Source organism: Thamnophis elegans, chromosome 13 (genome assembly GCF_009769535.1).
Source record: "Thamnophis elegans isolate rThaEle1 chromosome 13, rThaEle1.pri, whole genome shotgun sequence".
Taxonomy (NCBI): domain Eukaryota; kingdom Metazoa; phylum Chordata; class Lepidosauria; order Squamata; family Colubridae; genus Thamnophis; species Thamnophis elegans.
The window spans coordinates 9,691,399-9,712,801 of NC_045553.1; the positions used below are offsets into that span (position 1 = coordinate 9,691,399).

General features: G+C 44.4%; 1 protein-coding gene across 1 annotated transcript in view; it reads right to left on the reverse strand.

The window, feature by feature from the left end:
• Positions 1 to 699: 699 nt before the first annotated feature.
• Positions 700 to 21,403, reverse strand: part of GNB1L (G protein subunit beta 1 like) — a 45,249-nt gene continuing 24,545 nt past the window's right edge. Inside the window, exons 3-8 of the mRNA XM_032230108.1 lie at positions 20,314 to 20,452; positions 18,357 to 18,485; positions 17,003 to 17,165; positions 12,685 to 12,783; positions 8,868 to 9,083; positions 700 to 1,035 (exon numbers count right to left, since the gene is read on the reverse strand). Of these exons, the coding sequence (XP_032085999.1) occupies positions 769 to 1,035; positions 8,868 to 9,083; positions 12,685 to 12,783; positions 17,003 to 17,165; positions 18,357 to 18,485; positions 20,314 to 20,432 (993 nt within the window). The 5' untranslated portion in view covers positions 20,433 to 20,452 and the 3' untranslated portion in view covers positions 700 to 768. The remainder of the gene's footprint in view (positions 1,036 to 8,867; positions 9,084 to 12,684; positions 12,784 to 17,002; positions 17,166 to 18,356; positions 18,486 to 20,313; positions 20,453 to 21,403) is intronic.

A 21,403-nucleotide genomic window follows, 5' to 3' on the forward strand; every position in this document is an offset into this window, starting at 1 on the left:
TTAAGTGTGAAAGTCACTTTTTTCAGTGTTGTTCTAAGTGGAGTGGAAGGAGGGAGGGGGCTGGGTGGATGGAGAAAGGAGATTTTGGATGCAACTAATTGTCGGTCACAAATGAAGAGGAATGGGCCACGAAAGGAGAAGGAAATATCAGAAGAGTTTGAGATAACCTATCCTTTTCATCCTGATAAATATCCCGGATAATTGCCAGACAATTTGGAAACTGGGTGGGTCTCCTCTAATTGTGGCATCAGAGTTTGCAGATTAATAGAATTGGAAGGGACCTTGGAGGTCATGTAGTCCAACCCCCGGCCCAAGCAGGAGGGAAGTTTTATTATCCGGCAACTGAGCTGTCATCAGCTTTCCTTCTGGATCCTTTCTGGCAGCTATTAAGTCCCTTTTCATTCCTTTTCTTTTTTTTCATTGACTGGTTGATGTTCTCCTTCCATCCTGTAGGACATCGACTGGTTGATGTTCTCCTTCCATCCCGTAGGACATCGACTGGTTGATGTTCTCCTTCCATCCCGTAGGACATCGACTGGTTGATGTTCTCCTTCCATCCTGTAGGACATCAACTGGTTGATGTTCTCCTTCCATCCTGTAGGACATCAACTGGTTGATGTTCTCCTTCCATCCTGTAGGGCATCAACTGTTCTTCTTCTATTCTTTAGGACAATGATTGATTGATGTTCTCCTTCCATCCTGTAGGACAGTCACTGGTTCTCTCTCATTTTGGAGCTCCACAAATGTCGGTCTTCTCCAGTCCTCCTTTCATGTCTGATTATATAATGACCAGACACTGATACGGTGATCCTTAGAGCCAGCTGCCATTAGCCTCTCACCGGGCTGGTTGTGATCTGAGAAGGCTACACAATGGACGGTTGATGTGTGGTAGTCTAAGACAGCTAACGGCTTAAGCTTCTTCCAGCCAAAGAGACGGATGCGGTGATCCCAACCGGCTGTTGCCAAGATCTTCTTGTCTTGACGTAGTCTCACCTCGGAGATCCCTGGGTTGGTCAGCTGGTACGTTTGTTGAAGCTGTGGGGTGAAAAAAAATCAGATGTGGAAAGTTGAGCATGGCAAAAGTTTATTTCTGCGGTCAAAGGAAAAACAAAAGAAACACTCAGATAAAGATGACCTCATTTCTCCCCAAATAATGGAGAAATGAGGTCATGTTTATCCTCCACTTCCTGACATTTCCCTCCCTATCAATATTTTGACACTATGACATGACTTGTAAGCTACAAACATACTTAGAGAGGCTTCTTGCAATTGTCTTCTGCGTTTAATGACCCAAATTCTACCTGTGGTTTAGAAGAGCAGCTAAGATGATGAAGGGCCTGGAGAATAAAACATATGAAGGATGGTTGCAGGAATTGGATAGGGCTGGTCTAGAGAAAAGAAGAACTAGGGGAGACATGATAGCACTGTTCCAATTTATAGCATTTTACAGTGTCTGCCTATTGCCCCCAAACAATCTGGGTCCTCCTTTTACCCACCCAGGAAGGATGGAAAGGCTGAGTCAACCTTGAGCCAGTCAGGATCGAACTGCTGGCAGTGGGCCGAGTCAGCCTGCAGTACTGCAATCTAACTACTGGGCACCATAGAGGGAGGGAGGGAGGGAAGGAAGAATGGAAGGAAGGATGGAGAGGAGGAGGGATGGAAGGAAGGACACTAGCAATAACTAGTGTTTTATATATCGCTTCACAGTGCTTTCCAGCCCTCTCTAAGCGGTTTACAGTCAGCGAAGAACAGTTGCAGGATTTGGGTTTGGCTAGTCTATAGAAAAGAAGGACTAGGAGTCAACAGGAAGTTCTTCAGCTGGACAGTTAGGGTGTGTGGGCTCTCAAGAGCCCCACATGAACCCTGTATGACAAACCAACCAAGGTCCATTTGGACCAGAACCTCCCCTGGAGAGGGGGGGGGGGGCGAAAAGGACAGCATCTCATTAGACCCAGGGGGAGGCAACAGATCCCTCGCAGGTCGGAGATTTGTCTTTTGAATTGGAGTCGGGGCGACAGACTATAAATATGGCTGACAAGACGGCTGAACTTCTTGTCAAAGCAAAAGGAACAGGAGGGTTCGGAGAGATGAACGGCCGGTAAGATAGTTTTATCTAACCACAGCCATAAATCAAATCTGGAAAAGGCAAAGAAATCTTGAGAACGTAAATAATATTGGTGGTCAATATTGGGACTTTTCCAAAAAGAAAGAAAGAACGAAAGAAAGGGAAAATGGAGGGTTGAAACACCAGCCCCTCCAAAAGTTATTTACTCGAAACGATTTTGGACAACAAGGAGAAAGCAGAGAAATGATAAACCCACTCAAACATAAAGTTTAAACTTGGTTTTGGATTTGAAAAAGAAACACTTTGGAAGATTTATTCTGTTTGAACTTTTTCCAATTGATAAATCTTAACTCCGAAAAAGAAAAAGAAAGAAGCACTTCTTCTTACTCATAACTGATAACCTAATTTTGACTGTGCGGGAAGTTTTAATTAACCAACTGCCATAAATCAGAACCTTGAAAAGTAGGAGGCAAAGGAAAATACTGAAATCTAGTTGATTGCAAGCCTGTTTCAAGTGATATATTGTGAGCAACTACAAGAGACCGGACCCGGTAAGGGAAAGAATAACAATAGAATAATAATGGAATCCAAACTGGGAAATACGAAGGGTTTTTGTTTTGTTTTGCTTTCTTCTTCTTCTTCTTCTTCCTTCTTTTCGCTTGGCAAAAGAGTAAGATGGCCCCAGCTTCTCTTCCGGTTTGAATTTAAGGTGGTCCAGAGTCTCGAAATGGGATTTGTATAACTAACTGAAATTTTGATCTGGACATTAAGGTAGAACAAAAGACAAAGATGGCTGCCATCGTTTCTCCCCACAGCAATTGAAGCTGACAAACTTAAGGTGGAACAGAACTCTGAAACAAGAACTGCATACCTGTATAATTAAGTGTAACTTTGGAACTGGACATCATGGAAAACTGGGAATTTGAAGAACTATGTCGGATTTTAAAGAATATACATAAATCAGTAAAATCAAGCCTAATTAGAATTTTTAATCCAGAGAAGCAGATAGCTATAGAAGAACTCAAAAAAGAAGGGGAGCGAGACATTGAAGGGATAGAAGCGGAGGAAAATAAAAAGCAGACAAAAAACTCCTTTGGTCCCGGCAATGGTGTAGGGAAAATTGTGAAAAGGGGAGGCGTCCTAACAAAAGGGAAAAGAAAGCTGACAAAAGTAGTCTCGGAGGCTGTTAGTGGTATAAGGAAAATTGAAGCAGGAGGTTATCCCCCAACAAAGGGGAATATAAATTATTCCTTTGGTCACCTGGGGAAAATTGAAGGGAGTGGATGTGTTAAAATAAAGAAAAGGGAGAAGACGGGAACAGAGAAGTGGGACAAAAGACTTACCAGGAAAAAAGTCAGATAATTAGAAACTACTATATGGGAAAATATAAAGTTAAGATAAGGGTTTTATTCCTAAATATGATAATAAAATGGAGTTGCTCTCCGGTTGAACATAATAATGGAAAGATAACTAAATAGAAGTTAAAATATATGGAGTATGGATAAATATGAAATTGATATGGGGAGCTTGTAAAGCAGAGGTTTGTGATTTACCTTTTAAGCATGATAATTAAATTGAGTTGCGAATTGAGTGAATATGAAATAGAAGGGCAATTAAGCATGGGTCAAAAATCTATGAAACATGTACATATATAGAACCTTTAAGATGATGAACAAAGTGAGATGTTTACCGCCTGTTACTTTATATAATACATTAAGGGAAGTGTAATGAACACTGAAGAACAAAGATTGTCATCTAGAGATAACTAAGGGTAATCTAATTCAAGCAGTGGTAGGATTCAAATAATTTAGCAACCGGTTCTCTGTCCTAATGACTATCTGGGTAGGTGGGGCTCGGTGGTCATGTGACTGGGTGGGCTTGGCCAACTCAAGGTCACTCAGGTGGATGGGCGCTTCGCCGTAGCTGTGACAATGGAATAAGGGTTAACCGAAGAGGCAGTTTCTGTAAGCAGATCAATAAAGATTAGGCTAGAAACAACACTAGAATGTTTCCTTCCTGCCTGCCTTACAGGATTAGCCCTGTAAAGTGGAAAAAAACAAAAGGAGATTTCTTCCAACAATCGGTTCTCTGAACTGCTTAGAAAGTTACCAGCCGGTTCTCCCGAATAGGTGCGGACTGGCTGAATCCCACCACTGAATTCAAGGTATAGAAAAATGGAGAGGGAATATGAAATATACCTACAATGGGAAACTATTGTGATAAAAAGACAGAATCACAAATTGGGGGCATGTAAGGATGTATAACTATATAAAGATAATGATGAGAAAAGCTGGGAATTGTAACCAGGTCTACAGCTCGACCAAAATTAGGTTTGTGAGTGTGTGTGGGAGGGGGGGGGGGTTAAAAGTACAATGACTATATATGTATAATTTTCTGTTATATCACTTTTTTTTTACACTAAAAAGAGGAGAAGAATTAAATATGCATATTGAAAAAGAATTATAAATACCATCAACATGAAAGGGAGCTTGCTTAGAAGCTCAAATACACCAAGTAAATGAGATGAAGAGTGGGAAGTAGAGGAGAAAGGGAAGAAGAGAGGGATAGGAGAAAGAGCAAGGGGGGGGGAAGAGGAGGAGAAATAAGGAATGGTAAGGGGAGGGAGGAGAAGGAGAGAGGAAGGGCAGAGGGAAGAAAGGAGGTAAGGAGGGGGAGGAGAGAGGGAGAAGAAAATGATAAAGTACAAATATGGTTTATGGAGAGCAGAAGAGCCAATAATTGGTTTTGGGGAATTGTTGGTAGGATGAATGGATGTAAACATTTAATAATACAAGATGATGTTGGTTATGCAATAGCATACATGTGATAATAAGTTATGAAAATGGGAAAAAAAACTTTAATAAAAAAAGGACTAGAGGGACATGATATCACTGTTCCAATATTTGAGGGGCTGCCACAAAGAAGAGGATTAAATTCTTCTCCAAAGCAGCAGAAGCCATGTCAAGAAACAATGGATGGAAACTAATCAAGGAGAGAAGCAGCCTGGAATTGAAGAGAAACTCCCTAACAGGGAGGACAATTAACCAGTGGAACAGAAGTTGTCTTCAGAAGTTGTGCATCCTTCATCACTGGAGGTTTTTCAGAGGAGCCTGGACAGCCAAGTGTATGAAAGATAGGGTGACCTCCAAGATCTCTTCCAACTCTAGAGTAGCGTTTCTCAACCTTGGCCACTGTAAGATGTGTGGACTTCAACTCGTAGAATGGCCGGTTGGGGAATTCTGGGAACTGAGGTCCAGAGGTCTTAAAGCTGTAAAGGTTAGACATCCCTGATCTACCCAATGGAACTGGGCCACCTCAAGCACTCTTCCATCATGCCATCCTGAAATGGCTCATTATAGAATGAGAGCGTCTGAAAACAAATTCTGCTATAGAAGCAGTGGAGTGACAGTGGAGTGCCATAGTTATCTCAGGAGCTTGGAATGTCCACATAATGTCCCATCTGGTTTATATTATTAATTCAAAAGGATAGAAGGGAAGAATTTAATGGGGGTTTATAATAGTCTGGACAAAGAGGAGGAGGAGGAGGAGGAGGAGGAGGAGGAAGAGGAGGAGAGAAAGACAAGGCAGAGAAGGAGGAGGAGGAGAGGGAGAAGAGGAGGAGGAGAGAAAGAGAGGATGAGGAGAGGAAGAGGAGGAAGAGGAGAAGAGAGAAGGAAAGGGGGAGAAAGAAGAGGAGGAGAGAAAGACAAGGCAGAGAAGAAGGAAGAGGAGAGGAAGAAGAGGAGAGAAGAAGAGAAAGAGGAGAAAGAGGAGAAAATAGGAGGAAGAGAAAAGGAGAAAAAGGAGGAAAAAGAGCGGGAGGAAGAGGAGGAAGAAAAGGAGAGGAAGAGAAGAGAAAGACAAGGCAGAGAAGAAGAGGAAGAGAGAAAGAGGATAAGAGAGAAGGAGGAGAAAGAGGAAGAGGAGGAAGAGGAGGAGAGAAAGACAAGGCAGAGAAGAAGGAAGAGAAGAGGAGGAAGAGGAGAGAAGAAGAGAAAGAGGAGGAAGAGGAGAAGAGAAGAGGAGGAAGAGAAAAGGAGAAAAAGGAGGAGGAAAAAGAGGGGGAGGAAGAGGAGGAAGAAAAGGAGAGGAAGAGAAGAGAAAGACAAGGCAGAGAAGAAGAGGAAGAGAGAAAGAGGATAAGAGAGAAGGAAAGCAGGAGAAAGAGGAAGAGGAGGAAGAGGAGGAGAGAAAGACAAGGCAGAGAAGAAGGAAGAGAAGAGGAGGAAGAGGAGAGAAGAAGAGAAAGAGGAGGAAGAGGAGAAGAGAAGAGGAAGAAGAGAAAAGGAGAAAAAGGAGGAGGAAAAAGAGGGGGAAGAAGAGGAGGAAGAAAAGAAGAGGAAGAGAAGAGAAAGACAAGGCAGAGAAGAAGAGGAAGAGAGAAAGAGGATAAGAGAGAAGAAGGAAAGGATGAGAAAGAGGAAGAGGAGGAAGAGGAGGAGAGAAAGACAAGGCAGAGAAGAAGGAAGAGGAAGAAGAGGAGAGAGAGAGGAGGGGGAAGTGGAGAAGGAGGAAAAGAAAAGGAAAAGGAGGAGGAGGAAAAGGAGGAGAGAAAGAAAGGAGAGGAAGAGGAGGAAGAGAGAAGAAGAAAAGGAGGAGGAGGAGAAGGAAGAAAGAGGAGGAGAAGACTTTAATTTGTTAACCTTAATCCATCCTAATTGGCTACTGTTTCCAATTGGCTAATTGGAAAATGGGATAGATTTATCTTTATGGCCCTCAAATTTTCATTTCCCCCCCATATTTTGGCAAGGCTAGACATGGCTGCAAGTAGAATAACGCCTGGCCTTTCTCAAGAACCTGTTTTGTCTGCAATTTGATTGGCATGCGACCCCAAATTTATTATTAGGAAAGGTGATGACATGCGGGGCTTGTCAAAATTAGCAGATTCCCGATTTTCAATTGCGTGGGACACCAAACACAAACGCCGTTTCCACTTGGAGAGATTTTTTTTGAGAACTGGGAGCCAACCTAGAACTCAAGAATGATCGTAAATCGTATCTTCTAACTTCCCTTCCATCACCCCAGTTCCCAATGCTCTTTTCTATTTACGGCCTTGCTAGGTATCACAACTCAAAATCTTTTTTCCTTCTCTTCTCCAGCGTTCTCGCTAGACTTGGATGAGTTTTCCGACATCTTTTCCTAAATTATTTTCGAAGCTGCACAGCCCTAGTTAAATATGTTGCTCCCTGGAGGAGCATTGCGCTTGCTAAAAAGAGCGTGCATTTTCTTCCGTTTCAATCTCCGGCTGGCTCCCAAGCCAGAAATGTAGCAGTCATGTACTGTAAAGCTAAAGGTTCCCCTCGCACATATGTGCTAGTCATTCCCGAATCTAGGGGGCGCTGCTCATCTCCGTTTCAAAGCCGAAGAGCCAGCACTGTCCGAAGACATCTCCGTGGTCATGTGGCCGGTATGACTCAACGCCGAAGGCGCACGGAACGCCATTCCCTTCCCACCAAAGGTGGTTCCTGTTTTTCTATTTGCATTTTTTATGTGCTTTCCAACTGCTAGGTTGGCAGAAGCTGGGACAAGTCACGGGAGCTCACTCCGTTACGCGGCGCTAGGGATTCGAACTTACAAACTGCTGACCTCTCTGATCGACAAGCTCAGCGTCTTAGCTGCTGAGCCACCGCTTCCCACGATATACAGCCATATACTGTTCACAGTTCAAATATTGGGCCTTTTCTTTCACAGACAAAAATGGGAATCATATGCAGGCTATCTGGGTATCTCGTTACTTTTTAACTTTTACCTTTATCTTCTGTAAGCCGCCCTGAGTCCTACGGGATTGGGCAGCATACAAATTTATTAAATTGCCAATTGCAATGGCAAGTCCTCGACTTATGACCGCATTTGAGCCCAACATTTATGTTGCTAAGCGAGACATTCGTTAAGTGGGTTTTCTCCTATCTGATGGCCTTTCTTACATACAATTATAGATATACATTCACAGTTATTCTTCTTCTTTACATTTGTCATCCTTATACATTTGTTATTCCATTTAAAAGGTTATAATATACAATTTGGGTTGCTTTATTTACCATCCCTTCCTCCTGTTGTAACACCACTTTATTTTCCCTTTCTTTTCTCCCTCCCTCTCTTCTCTACTTCCTTCCTTCCTCCTCTCCTTCCCCTTCCTTCTTCCTTTACCTCTCCCCTACTCCTACTCTTCCTCTTCCCCTTCCTACCCTTTCTCCTTCTCTTTTTCTCCCTTCCACCCTCCTCTCCTTACCTCTTCCTTCCATCCCTCCTTTTCCTCCCCTCCTCTTTCCCTTTCTTTTTCTGTTGTTATAGGTCTCTCTTTCAAATATCAGTTTATGTTTTCTTGGGGATGGTATTTCCGCAAACCCAAATATAATTTAGTATCATTTCTTATTCCCTTACCTTCGCTAATCTATCCTATGTTTTTCCCCCTTTACATCTCACTCTTGAATATATACTTGTATATGTAGTATTTTCTTTTCTGTTTCCCCCCTATTTCCCCCCCCCCGCTTTGTCTGGGTTCTGTATCTTCCCCTTACTTTCTTTTCTAAGTTTCTTTTTTCTAGTCATAAAATCTTCTCCATGTCTTGAAGTACTCCGATTCTTCTTTATCCTTTATTTTCAAAGTCAACCTGTTCATCTCTGCATAGTCTAATCTATTTTTTTTTTAATTCTCTCTTCATCTGTTGGTAACTTATTTGATTTCCAATTTTGGGCAAATGCAATTAGGCAGGGCCTAAATATTTTTGCAAGTCTATGAAACTGTTCGTGCAAAAATAATAATAATGAAGAGACGGGTTTAGGGAGGGTCGATGAGACTGACCTCCAGCTTCTCCGGTCTGGTGTGGCTCCAGACGCAAAGCTTGTTCTCCGAGGAGCCCGACACTCCCTTGGTCTTCTCTGCATCGAAGTCAAGACTCATGACAGGCTCCTTATGACATATGAGCCGACTCAGCATTCGCCCCATGGACACATTCCACAGAACCACTGATCCGTCCTCGTAGCCGGCCAGGAGGTGAGGATGCGAGCCGGTGTTGGGCTGAGAGAAGAGACAGCAAACAGAGAATGAAGGCAATTCCAGGCAATCCTCGACTTACGACCGTTCCTTTAGTGACCAACTTGAAAAAAGTTGACCAAGGACCGTTTTTCACACTTCATGTTCCTAGTCGAGCTTTCCTTGAACGCAACTCTTGCCTTAAATGTCCAGCTAAAGAGGTGACCCCCAGACTACAGATAGTTCTTGACTTACAATGGTTTGGTTAGTGACAATTGAAAGTTACCACGGCACTGGAGGCTTTCAAGAAGAGATTGGACAGCCATTTGTCCATGGAATGGTATATGGTCTGTTCCTTGAGCAAGGGGTTAGACTAGAAGACCTCTGAGGTCCCTTCCAACTCGGCCAGTCTGCATTCGGTAAAACTAAACAGAACAATTAATGGTTTAGCACTGTGAGGGCAAACCTACGGCACCAGAGGTGGCTTCCTACCGGTTCGGACTAGTAGGTAGTAACTCGGATGGCCATGCCCCTGAACTGGTTCTATTGGCGGAGCCTATGGTAGCGCCATCTTGTTTTTTGCTTCTGCGCCTGCAGCCATATTCCTCTTGGATCTTTGGCCTGCCATGCTGTCTATTATTCCACTATGCCTTTTCTATTGTGGGAAAATGGGAGGGGGGATTGTCCAGAGTTAGATGCTGTATAGTCAAAACAAAATTCCATCTAGAAAGCCAAGGTCATCCTTTGTCTCTGCACCTGACCGAACTGGATGGGAGGAATCTGTCATTGTGGCAGTGGGAGATTGGACCATGTGATGGGCTTGTGGGGTGGGGGCAAGATCTTGAACTTTCAACAGGGCGGGGAAAACCGGGAAGCTTTCAGATTCAGGTTTTCCCAGATGTGTCAACATGGCTCTCTTAATAAATCAAAACTTTGAGCAATACTTTACCTCGGACTCTGATTTACTTTTGGATGCTATTTGGAACCCTGACAGTGCAGAAGCAATTTTTTTACTACTGTACATGCGCATGCTAAGCGCACACGTGCCCAAAGCATGTCAGGCAGTAACAGAATCCGGAACAGAAGTGCCACACAGAGACATCTCTCCGGCTACGCGAGCTGTCGCCCATTGCTCTTCTGGGTTCCGGCACGCAACCATATTTCATACTTATAACCATGGCACGTGATCAAAATTCAGGCACTTGGCAACTGTTTCATATTTATGACGGTTGCATGTCCAGGGGTCATGTGTTCCTCTTTTGCGACCTTCTGACAAGCCAAGTCAATGGGGGGGGGAGCCCAGATTCACTTAACAACCGTCTTTCTAATTTAACAGCTGCAGGGATTTACTTAACGAATGTTGGCAAGAAAAGTCATAAAACTGGAGGGAGGGAAAATCACTTAATAAATGTCTCACTTAGTGACACATTTGGGGCTCAATAGTGGTCATAAGTCGAGGACTACCTCTATACATATCCCAGGATAATATGGCAGGAGCCAATCTGGGTCGGTTACCGGGACCAGAGGTTTAGTCTTCCGAGCTTTCGGACTCGTGCCGGAGCCCATCCTCGGAGAACTTCTCTCTAGCAGAGCTGTGTTACTCCATGTGTAGTATTTATGTGGTGCTTGGTTGTGTGTAAAAGAGACGCAGTGGCTCACTGACTAAGACGCTGAGCTTTTCCAACAAAAAGGTCGTAAGTTCGGCGGGTCGAATCCCTAGCGCCACATAACAGAGGGAGCTCCCGTTACTTGTCCCAGCTTCTGCCAACCTAGCAGTTCAAAAGCAAGTAAAAAATGCAAGTAGAAAAATAGAGGAACCACCTTTGGTGGGAAGGTAACAACGTTTCATGCGCCTTCGGCATTGAGTCATGCCGGCCACATGACCACAGAGATGTCTTCGGACAGCGCTGGCTCTTCAACTTTGAAACAGAGATGAGCACTGCCCCCTAGAGTCGGGAACGACCAGCACATATGTGCGAAGGGAATATTTACCTTTGTTGTCTGTGGCTTTTTGTTGATTGGGGGGTTGATGGCCAACTCCTCAGTCTCTTAAGCACCTGATAAGTTGTTGGTAGATCAGCACTCCCAGATTGACATTGGGCCCGTTTCCCACGCTTCAATCCTTTCCCTGGCTATTTTTGTCCCTGCTCAGCCAACAATAGCAAGACGATGCATAGCCCAAAGCACACATTCTGCTAGAGGGACATTCCCTGAGGATGGGCTCCAGCACCAATCCAAAAGCTCGGAAGACTAAACCTCTGGTCCCAGTGAGTGACCCAGATTGGATTGGGTGGTCCTAATTGCTATAGAACATGCTGATGGGTGTGCGATTGCGCAATTGTTTCATTTGTGTATGGATTTACGGCTTGTGCAGCACCTCGGGTAGCCTGCTCTGTCAGTTTGTTTGGGCTCCAGGCAGGCTGATATTTTCCCTGCTTTACATGAGGATGTTTTATTATCGTCTCGATACCGATCAACTCCTCGGAGGCAAGTCACACATTTTCCCGGCCAACTGGGCGAGGTTCAATTTGCATATGCGCGGGCGCACAGACACACAAGCAACACACACACACACACACACACACACACACACGTCTTCCCTTCTTCCTTCTTTTTCCCACAGGGTGGGAACGGCGATATTGTGCAACCAAGATTGTTCTTAAGAAAACACATGTACAAACATTTCCAGCGAAGGATGTGATTTATACACAGGGGGTCCTCGACTTCAGATCGCAACTGAGCCCCAAATTTCCACGGTTAAGTGAGTCTGGCTTCCCCGTTTTACCACCTTCCCCTTGCCGGGGTTGTTAAGGGAATCACTGCAGTTGTTAAGTTAGTCCCACGGTTGTGAAGTGAATCCCCCACCCCCACCCCACCCATGGGTTTTCCTCGACGGAAGGTCGCAAAAGGAGATCATTTGCACTCGGGAGACTGGGAACAGATTAACAGAATTGGTGGGGCCTGTAGGTCATCTAGCCTAACCCCCCCATCCCCCCAAGCAGGAGACCTTAAACCGTTTATGACAGATGGCAGTCCAGTCTCTTCCTGAAAGCCTCCAGGGATGAAGCTCCCACAACTTCTGAAAGCAACTTCTGTTCCATGGGTTGATTGTTCTCACTGTCAGAAAATCCCACCTTACTTCTAGGTTGAATCTCTCCTTGGTCAGTTTCCATCCATTATTCCTTGTTTGGCTTTCAGGTGCTTTGGGAAATAGCTTGACCCCCTCCTCTTTGTGGCAGCCCCTTAAATATTGGAAGACTGCTCTCCTGTCTCCCCTGGTCCTTCTCTTCACTAGACTAGCCATGCCCAGTTCCTTCAACTGTTTGTCGTATGTTTTAGCCTCCAGGCCTTTGATCATCTTAGATAGATTCAGATTAACAGAGTTGGAAGGGACTTTGTAGATCATCTAGTCCAACCCCCTCCCCCCCCAGCCAAGCAGGAGACCCTACACCATCTCTGACAGATGGCAGCTCAGTCTCTTCTTGAAAGCCTCCAGGGATGAAGCTCCCACAACTTCTGAAGGACTGCATGCAGCCGATGGCTTTGGACAATCCCGAAAGAAATAACTCTTGTAGGAAAGGATGATTCATGCGTTTCCGGTCGTTGTGCAGGGAAAGTGTTTCCTAATTAGCTCCTGTTGGCTTACCTGCCACATCTTCAGAGACATGGGCATGCCCAGCTTGGCATCGGGCTCCGGCTTCAAGGTACAGACGGATGTCTTAGACGGCATCTCGAGAACGCAAATCTGATATTGAAGAAACAAGTAGAATTGGTCACCAGCCCGACACCAAGGAACCAAATCACAAGTGAAATCTTTTTCACTGATTTGCAAGAGGTTGGGGGCAAACAAGCCCATGTATAATATATATGGGTACATGCATAATTTTGTATGTATGAATGTATTATTTTGCCATGTTTATCTAGTGTATATTGGTGGTGGTGGTGGTGACCCTTTGAGAGCTGAATGCAACGAAAGTTCATTCTAACATATGCCAATGACCTTGAGACGTTCCAGAGTTATGCTGGAACACACAAAAACACACAGCCGTGTGTGTGTGTGTGTATGTATATATATATAGTATGTGTATGTATATATATATATGTGTGTGTGTGTATTGTGTATGTATGTATGTATATATATATGTATATATACATATATTTATATGTATGTATGTATGTATATATGTGTGTGTTTTTTTTAATTTGTGCTGATAAATAAATAAAGGGAGACTAGTATAGATCTATTTCAAGCTATTTAGCTCTCATCAGCTAGCCATACCCTTACTGGGAATCGAGTCTGTGCTGTATTGCCTCTAAGGCAGACTCTAAATATATATATATTGTATGTATGTATATGTATGTATGTGTACACACACACCTTTCTATTCCCCCTCCCAATTACTACATGGATCTTTGGCCTGCCACACTCTCTATTATTTCATTATGCTGTTTCATTAATGTAGTAATTGGAAGGAGGAATAGAAAGGAGTAGAATTGTGGAATGTGTTGTTGTCATTCCTTTCTAGAAGCCCAAGGTCATCTTTTGTCTCTGCACCTGATCGGAACCAGCTAGGTGGAGATGCCAGCGTGGCTGAAGAAGATTGGACCATGTGATGGATTTATGGGTGTGGGGATAAGATCATGAACTTTCAACTGGGTGGAATCCCAGGAAGCTTTTAGATTTGGGATTCCACAGTTTGTTGTCAACACGTCTATCTTATTAAATTGGAACTTTAAGGATAGCTCTGCCTTGGACTCTGATTTAATTCTGCATGATATTTGGAACGCTGACATATATTCTCCCACACCACCACAGTCCTCCTCGTCTTCCGCTCTGCAAACCCCACTTCTTTCTAGCACCAATGATGTTACCTACTTGGGTAATGAAACATCGACAAGACTCCATGCGTTGACACAACCCATTTGCTACCCCTAACAGGAGGAGCTCCACGGGTGAGGGGTTGATAAATTTAATTTCTTTCAATAGTCTTTCAATATTTTCCTACCTCCCGGATTTTATTTTCCCTTCCTCCTCCTTGGCCTCCTTCCCAGCTTCATGCACTTGTACAAAAAAATAAAATTAAATTAAATGAATTTGCTTGTTGAAATGCCATTTTTGAGGCTGCACACCGAGTAGCTGGAGGGTGGCCTTGCCGACCCAGCATGTTGCATTCAACACACCACTTAAAAATTAACCTTCAAAACTAACCCTGCGCCTTTGTGCCGAAGCTCTCCCCCGGGGAGAACAAAAAAACGAGACCAAGCTGTTCCAATGACAGTTTGAACAGTTTGTGGATTGTATTTCAATTCCTGCAGTGTGTGTGTGTACATGGTGGGGGGGGGGGAACGGGACACAGTAGGGGAGAGGACGCACGACATCTATAATTTACGCTGACACATTTTTCAACGCGAAGGACAGCAAGCTGGGCTGAATCAGGGAAAACACCTGAATGGGTCTTGGGAGAGATACGATAAGTCATGCTTGGCTCTGCTTTGGGGTACCACCAAGAGAGTCAGCGGAGTTCAGGCATGTGCTGAAATTCAGAGGACTTTGGATGAGATGCACCAACTGTGAAGTGCGCTGTCTGATCCTGCTGTACATTTTTTTTTTTTTTGGAAAAGAAGAATATGGGAAGAAGCTGGCTTATTTATTTTTATTATCCATTTAAATCTCTTTGTCTCTTTCTTTCTTCCTTTCCTTCTTTCCTTTCCCCTCCCTCTTCTCTCCTTTTCTTTCCCCTTCTTTCATTCCTTCCTTCCTTCCTCTTACCCCTTTCCTTCCCTTTCTTTCCTTTTCTTCTCTCTTTCCCTCTTCCTTCCCTTCCTTTCCTTTCTCTCCTTTCCCCCTCCTTCCTACCTTCCCTTCCTTTTTTCACTTTCTTCCTTTCCTTTCCCTTTCCTTCCCTTTTCTTTCCTTCCCTCCTCTCCTTTCCCTTTCCGTCCCTTCCCCTGTCCTCTCCCCTCCTTTTCCTTTCCTCTCCTTCCCCTTCCTCTCCCCTCTCCTTTCCCCTTCCTTCCCCTTTCTTTCCTTCCTAAGTCTCTTTTCCTACTTCCCTTCCTTTCCCTCTCCTTTCTTTCCTTCCTTCCTTCCTTCCTTCCTTCCTTCCTTCCTTCCCTTCCTTTTTCCCCTCCCCTCCTTTCCTTTCCTTCTTCACTTCCCTTTCCTTTAAAAAGCAATAACTCTCAACCCTGCCTACTTTACAATCTTTGGATTTTAACACACAGAATTCTCCCGCCAGCCATGCTGATTGGGGGATTCTGTGAGCGGAAGTCCATCCATCTTAAAGTGGCCATGCTTAAGGACCACTGCTGAAGAACCTACATGCTTAGCATTCCCATCTCCCCTTTCTTTTGCCCATAAGTTGAGCTAGGGAGGACGACGAGAGAGTGAGCAGCCCACCAAAAAGTCTCTTGAGACTTCTTTTGGCTGAGATTGGCCTCAAACATAAACCTTGCCTTTTCATAGACTTCTCATGGTCCTTGTCTTCTGTTGGACTTCTCTTCACTGGGATTGGCCTCCAACATGGTCCCAGTCCCAGTCTGACACACCAGTATTGCTTGTTCCAAGATTGGACAAGTTGTGGCATGAACATCTTTGGCTAGATTGACAGAATCTTTCCCCATGTAGCCGTCGGGCCTTGGGAAAATAATATCCTACTTAGCATGTAATTTAAAACCAGAAGGAGAAGGTTTCCCCGGGGAAAAAAGTGGGTTTTTTTTTAAAACTTTTGCCTGGGGTTAATAAGGTTCTTCTTTGGCTACAGGTCACCCCAAGAAAATGTGTTCTTTTTTCCCTGCACATTTCTAAGGCATTTTAAACATGTTTCTGGAAAATTGGCAAGAGAAATGCGTGTTTCTGTTTTAGGGCAATCGGGAACAAATAAATGCCTGTTTGAATATTATTCATAGACAGAACCTGCTTCAAGGGAGAAAAAAATCTATTTTGGGTAACCGCCAAGTGTAAACACATATTAAGTCTTCGTGTTAATCATAAGCCTCAAAGTGCTTTGGCTCAGGGTTTAAGGAGGTTTCCAGGTCTTATGGAGCTTCTTTGTGTTCCAAATTTTTTTATTAGTTTATCACTTAGACATAAGCTAGCCGTGTGCGGCGGCAGCCAAAAAAGCCAATGCAATCCTTGGCTGTTTAAACAGAGGCACAGAATCAAAATCACGTGACGTAGCAGTGTTGTCCTTCCTTCTTTTTCTTCTATTTCCTCCCCTCTTCATTCTCCTTTCTTCTTCCTTCCTTTCTCTCCTTCTTTTTCCTTCCTTGCTCTCTTCCCATCTTTCCTTCGTCTTTCCCTTTCTCCTTTCCTGTCCCTTTTTGCATGCTCAAATGCAAAAGGGGAAACGTTTCTCCTTTCGTTTTGAGTTCCGTTTTGATAGCCCTCCGCCAGCGGAAACGGAGCTCGAGGCCCCATTTTCGGTCACGGTGGCCTGTGCTGGGATTCAGCCAGTTCGCACCTATTCGGAAGAACCAGTTGTTGACTTTTTAAGCAGTTCGGAGAACCGATTGTTGGAAGAAATCTCCTTTTGTTTCTTTCCACTTTACAGGGCTAATTCTGTAAGGAAAGCAGAAAGGAAACATTCTGGTGTTGTTTCTAGCCTAATCTTTATTGCCCTGCTTTCAGAAACTGCCTCTCTGGTTAATCCTTATTACATTGTCACAGCTAAGGCGAAGCGCCCATTGACGTGAGTGACATTGAGTTGACCACACCCGCTTAGTCACATGACCACTGAGCCTCACCTACCCAGCTGGTCATTAGGGCAGAGAACTGGTTGCTAAATTATTTGAATCCCACCACTGACGGCGGCCCTCCTGCAGCTCTCCGCCGGCAAAAACGTAGCTCCATCTTCGCTAGCAGGGGCACCGTGGGGCTGTCCTTTGCTGTTTGCCTCAGGGGCCAGATCTAAGCACCCTGTGGGCTGTGAGTTTGACACCCCTGTGTTAGAGAAATGACTTACCTCTTCTAACTCTTTCCACGCCGTGGCCAGGAGCGACCGTTTCTCTGTCACCTCAGAAAGGGAACATCGGCAGAATCCAACATTCTCCGTGAGAAGGCTTTCCGTGACGATGTTCCTTCCTTCGGATAAGTCCCACAGGCAGATATTCTGGTCACGGCCCTGACTTTGACAATCAAAATGGTTACATGTCACTGGGGAGAATATTCATTCGCTTCCCCGGGGGTTTATTTAGTTGTTTAGCGTATGTCTCCAGGGCCATTCGGTTTCGTGGCAGTTCCTTGATGAAACTCCACGTTCCCAGTCAACTCTGCCTTAAATGTCCAGCTCAACAAGTGACCTAAGGTTTTTGTTCTGAGCTAGGCTTCCCAGCAGTGTGCAGCCGAGTCCTCGTCCCGATAAACCCCTTTTATTTAATTGACAGTGAATTCCTCTCCAGCAAAGTCTTTCCTCTCCCACAATCTTTCAAGGTAGTTCATAATTATTGACCTTTATCAGGCTTGGAGAGTGGACAGGCCAATATCGGCCGCTATACTTGGCAAGAATGCAGGCATGAACTAATGATCTCCTGCAAACTCCACTCCCCTTTCGCTCCTCTTTTATTTCCTCTGGGAGGGGCCATTCACCATCCATCTGTGGCCTTACTCTCAAATCGACCCGTTCTTTAGTTGTTCCCTTCGTCTGGCGACTCTGCGCATGTGCACACTGGGAACAGGCTCCAGCTGTTCTTCTACCTCACTGATGTCTGACTCTGAAGGCAGCTGATAACTGACAGATGGCCCTGGCCCCCTCTCTGCCTCCGACACAGAACCCTCCTTAGAGCCTTCCCCAGACTCCAGGACTGGCCCATGTTCCTCCCCAATCTCCTCAGAGTCTGAATCTGCTGCCAATCCTGCTGGCCACTGACGGGACAACAGTGGTGCTTGACTTACAATAGTTCATTTAGTGACTGTTCATAATATTACAACAGCACTGAAAAAAGTGACCGTTTTTCACTATTATAACGACTGCAGTATTCCCGTGGTCACCTGATTTATATTCAGATGCTTGACAACTGTTTCATATTTATGACGGTCACTGTGTCCCGAGGTCATGTGATCCCTTTCGCAACCTTCTGACAAGCAAAGTCAATGGGGCAGCCAAATTCACTTGACAAATGTGCTTCCACCCTAACAACTGCAGAGATTCGCTTAACGACTGTGGCCAGAAAGGTCGCAAAATGGGGCAAAATTCACTTAACAACTGGCTCGCTTAGCTACAGAAATTTTAGGCTCAACTGTGGTCGTAAGTCGAGGATTATACTTGCAATCCACGGCACCAAACTTGAATTACGCCTTGTTAAATGTTAAAGACTCACGTAAGAAGTCCATTTTTTCTATTGGATAATGTTTGCACATAGTACACTGAATTTCCACCGTGGCCATTCAGGCTGTCACAGACTCGGTGCGTCTTCAGATTCCAGATATGGATCAGCCCGTTAGAAGATCTGTTTTAAAACCAAAAAAGGGAAAGGAGAATTAACCATGATTGTGACATTCTGTTTCAGCATTTAATGCAGGGGTCGGCAACCTTAAACACTCAAAAGAGCCACAAAGGTCCTAACCGGAAGCGCGCACGCCCCCCTACCCCCCCTTCAATTCTGGAGCCAACCGGAAGTCCAGTTCCCCCCACCATAGAGTCTTTTCCTAGCGCTGCATCCTCTTTCCTCTACCTTTTTCCTTAACCGAAAGCCCTATCAATTGTGGCGCTGACAGAAAACCCGCCCCTTCCCACAGAGTCTCCTCCTAGCGCGCCCTTCTTCCTCCCCTCCCCACCTTAACCGGAAGCTCATCTCAAAATTGGGGCGCCGACTGGCGACAGGGAGCTGCAGCAGAGGGATGAAAGAGCCACATGCAGCTCCAGAGCCGCAGGTTGCTGACCCCTGGTTTAATACAACAGTTGTTGCACACAGCTGTAAAAAAGCCAGAAGCTAAAAAGATGACATAATGACATCTCTTATTAAAATGAAACATCTCCTCTAGTTCCTTTGCTTTTTCCGTGGGTCTGTTACAGATTTTAAGCCACTTAAATGAGATAACTTGTAAAATAAAACCCAGTAAGTGGCGGTATAAATATCATATTTTTGTATTTGTAAGATTTTTCCCTGTTCCGGTCATGTCTAACCCTATGGCACAGTGCTCAGCTCCGTTTCTTGGCAGAGAGAGAGTCAGCGTTGTCCGAAGACAATTTCCGTGGTCATGTGGCCAACATGGCACTATGCCAAAGACAAACAGAACGCTGCTACCTTCCCACCAAAGTGGTACCTATTTATCTACCCACATTTGCATGCTTTCGAATTGCTGGGTGAGGAGGAGCAGGGAACAGAAACTTCTCCCTTTGCATGAAGCTCGGGTCTCGAACCTGTCAGCTCTCCAGGTGACAAGCCCAGTGTCTTTAACCATTAGGCCATAGCGCCCCCTTCCCCCTGTATTTGCAGTCAGTTGGGAGAAGGGTCCTTGGTGCTCTCTGAGCTTGTTTTCTTGCAGATGTTTCATTACCCTAACTACTGTATTTTTCAGAGTACAAGATGCACCGTTTTCCTCCCTAAAAAAGGGTGAAAATTTGGGTGTGTCTTATACCCCGAATGTAGTCCAACCCACCCACCACCCATCACCCTTTGGCCTCTGCCTCTCAGCAATTTTCCTCCTTGCAACAAACAGAAAATGGGGTTTACAGAGGCTGCAATAGGCTACAGCAATCCCTGCAGCCTGAAACAGCTGATGATCGGGAGGCCCACACTGAAATTGAAAGTGAAACTTGTTTGCTCCACAAGGCAAATTGCTGGGAGGCAGATTTTTTTTTTTTGTGCTAATCAGGCTGTTTGCTGCAAGGAGGTAAGTCAATAACTATAAATGCCTATAGAATGTTCAAATTATTAGACTTATTTTTTAAAGACTGTTTTATTATTGTTCTAGACAACTTAACAAAATGAAGAAGCTTTTTAGAATAAATGCTTGATCTGAAGAGGCCCGGTGCTATTGTATCTTCTTTGAAATAGTAGACAATAATGTATACTTCCAGAAAGTCACACCAATTTTAACAGCATCTGTACAAGTATAGCCTGAAATGTAACACCACAAACAGTGTATATCTTCTGTACTGTTTGCTGTTTGCTGCAAGGAGGAAAATTGCTGGGAGGCAGAGGCAGATTTTTTCCCCTTGTTTTCCTCCCCAAAAGCTAGGTGCGTCTTATACTCCAAAGCATCTTATAGTCCGAAAAATATGGTAGGTAACGTCATCAGTGCCAGATAATTGCATGCTCTTTCTTTACTCACCCTGAGTAAAGAATAGGAAAACCTGGATCTGGGTTTGAACATTGAAAACACAGTGTATTAATGGCACTGTTTGCTCCTCGTAAAACGTAGACAGGATCTGGCACAGGAGCAGCTGCCATGATCACACAATTAGAACTTCCTGAAAAAGAAAAAGAAAAGAAAGAAAGAAGCACAGGCTGCTTCAACCAGGCTGCTTGACCAAGCAGTGGCCTTGCAATAAATAAAACTTTGAAAAAGAAAATCTCAACAGGCAACAGTTAAAAACCTCCCCAACTTCGTTTGCATTTCTTCCAAAATGCACAGGTTTGGACAATGCTACAGGCAATCCTCAAGTTACGAGTGTAACCGAGCCCGGAATTATAGTCATAAGTCATTGCAGTCATTAGGCGAAGAACTCATGTCATCGAAAGTAGTTTTCCAATATATATTTTTTGCGCTGTTTTTTAAGCAAAAGCATTCATTTCAATTGTCTTTTCTTGACGGCAAACTGCAGAAAACTGGAGAAATAGGCTGGGAACTATCAAAAAATGGTGAACCATTGGTCACATGATTATAGGAAGCTGTGGCCCAACCCCCAGTTGTCATGTGACCATTTTGGGAGTGACTATTTATGAAAACTGTGTGTGTGTGTGTGTGTGTGTGTGTGTGTGTGTGTGCGCGTGCTTTCGGGCCAGAAAGCACCTGTCCTATCGCTGCCGTAACTTCGAACAGTCATAAAACAGCAAGTGAGGAGTGTGTAACAATAGTTAATAATCTGACTGGATCTCTTCATCTCTTTTGTGAAACGTGCAAACCAGCATTTGCATTTCCTACGTCAGATGAGGAGAGCACATCTTTCTCCTGTCCTGGCCATTTTTTTTTTTTACAGAGGCATGATTAACAAATTGCATCACTGTTTGGTTTGGTGGCTGCAGTGCCTCAGATAGAAAGTCCCTACAGAGAGTGGTGAGGACAGCAGAGAAGATTGTAGGAAGCTTGCTTCCCATTAGTCAGGATGCTGCTTATAAGCACTATGTGCTGAGAGTGTGAAGCATTGTTAGACACCCCACCCACACACCCATGGTCTGTTTCTCTTGCTCTGCTCTGGGAG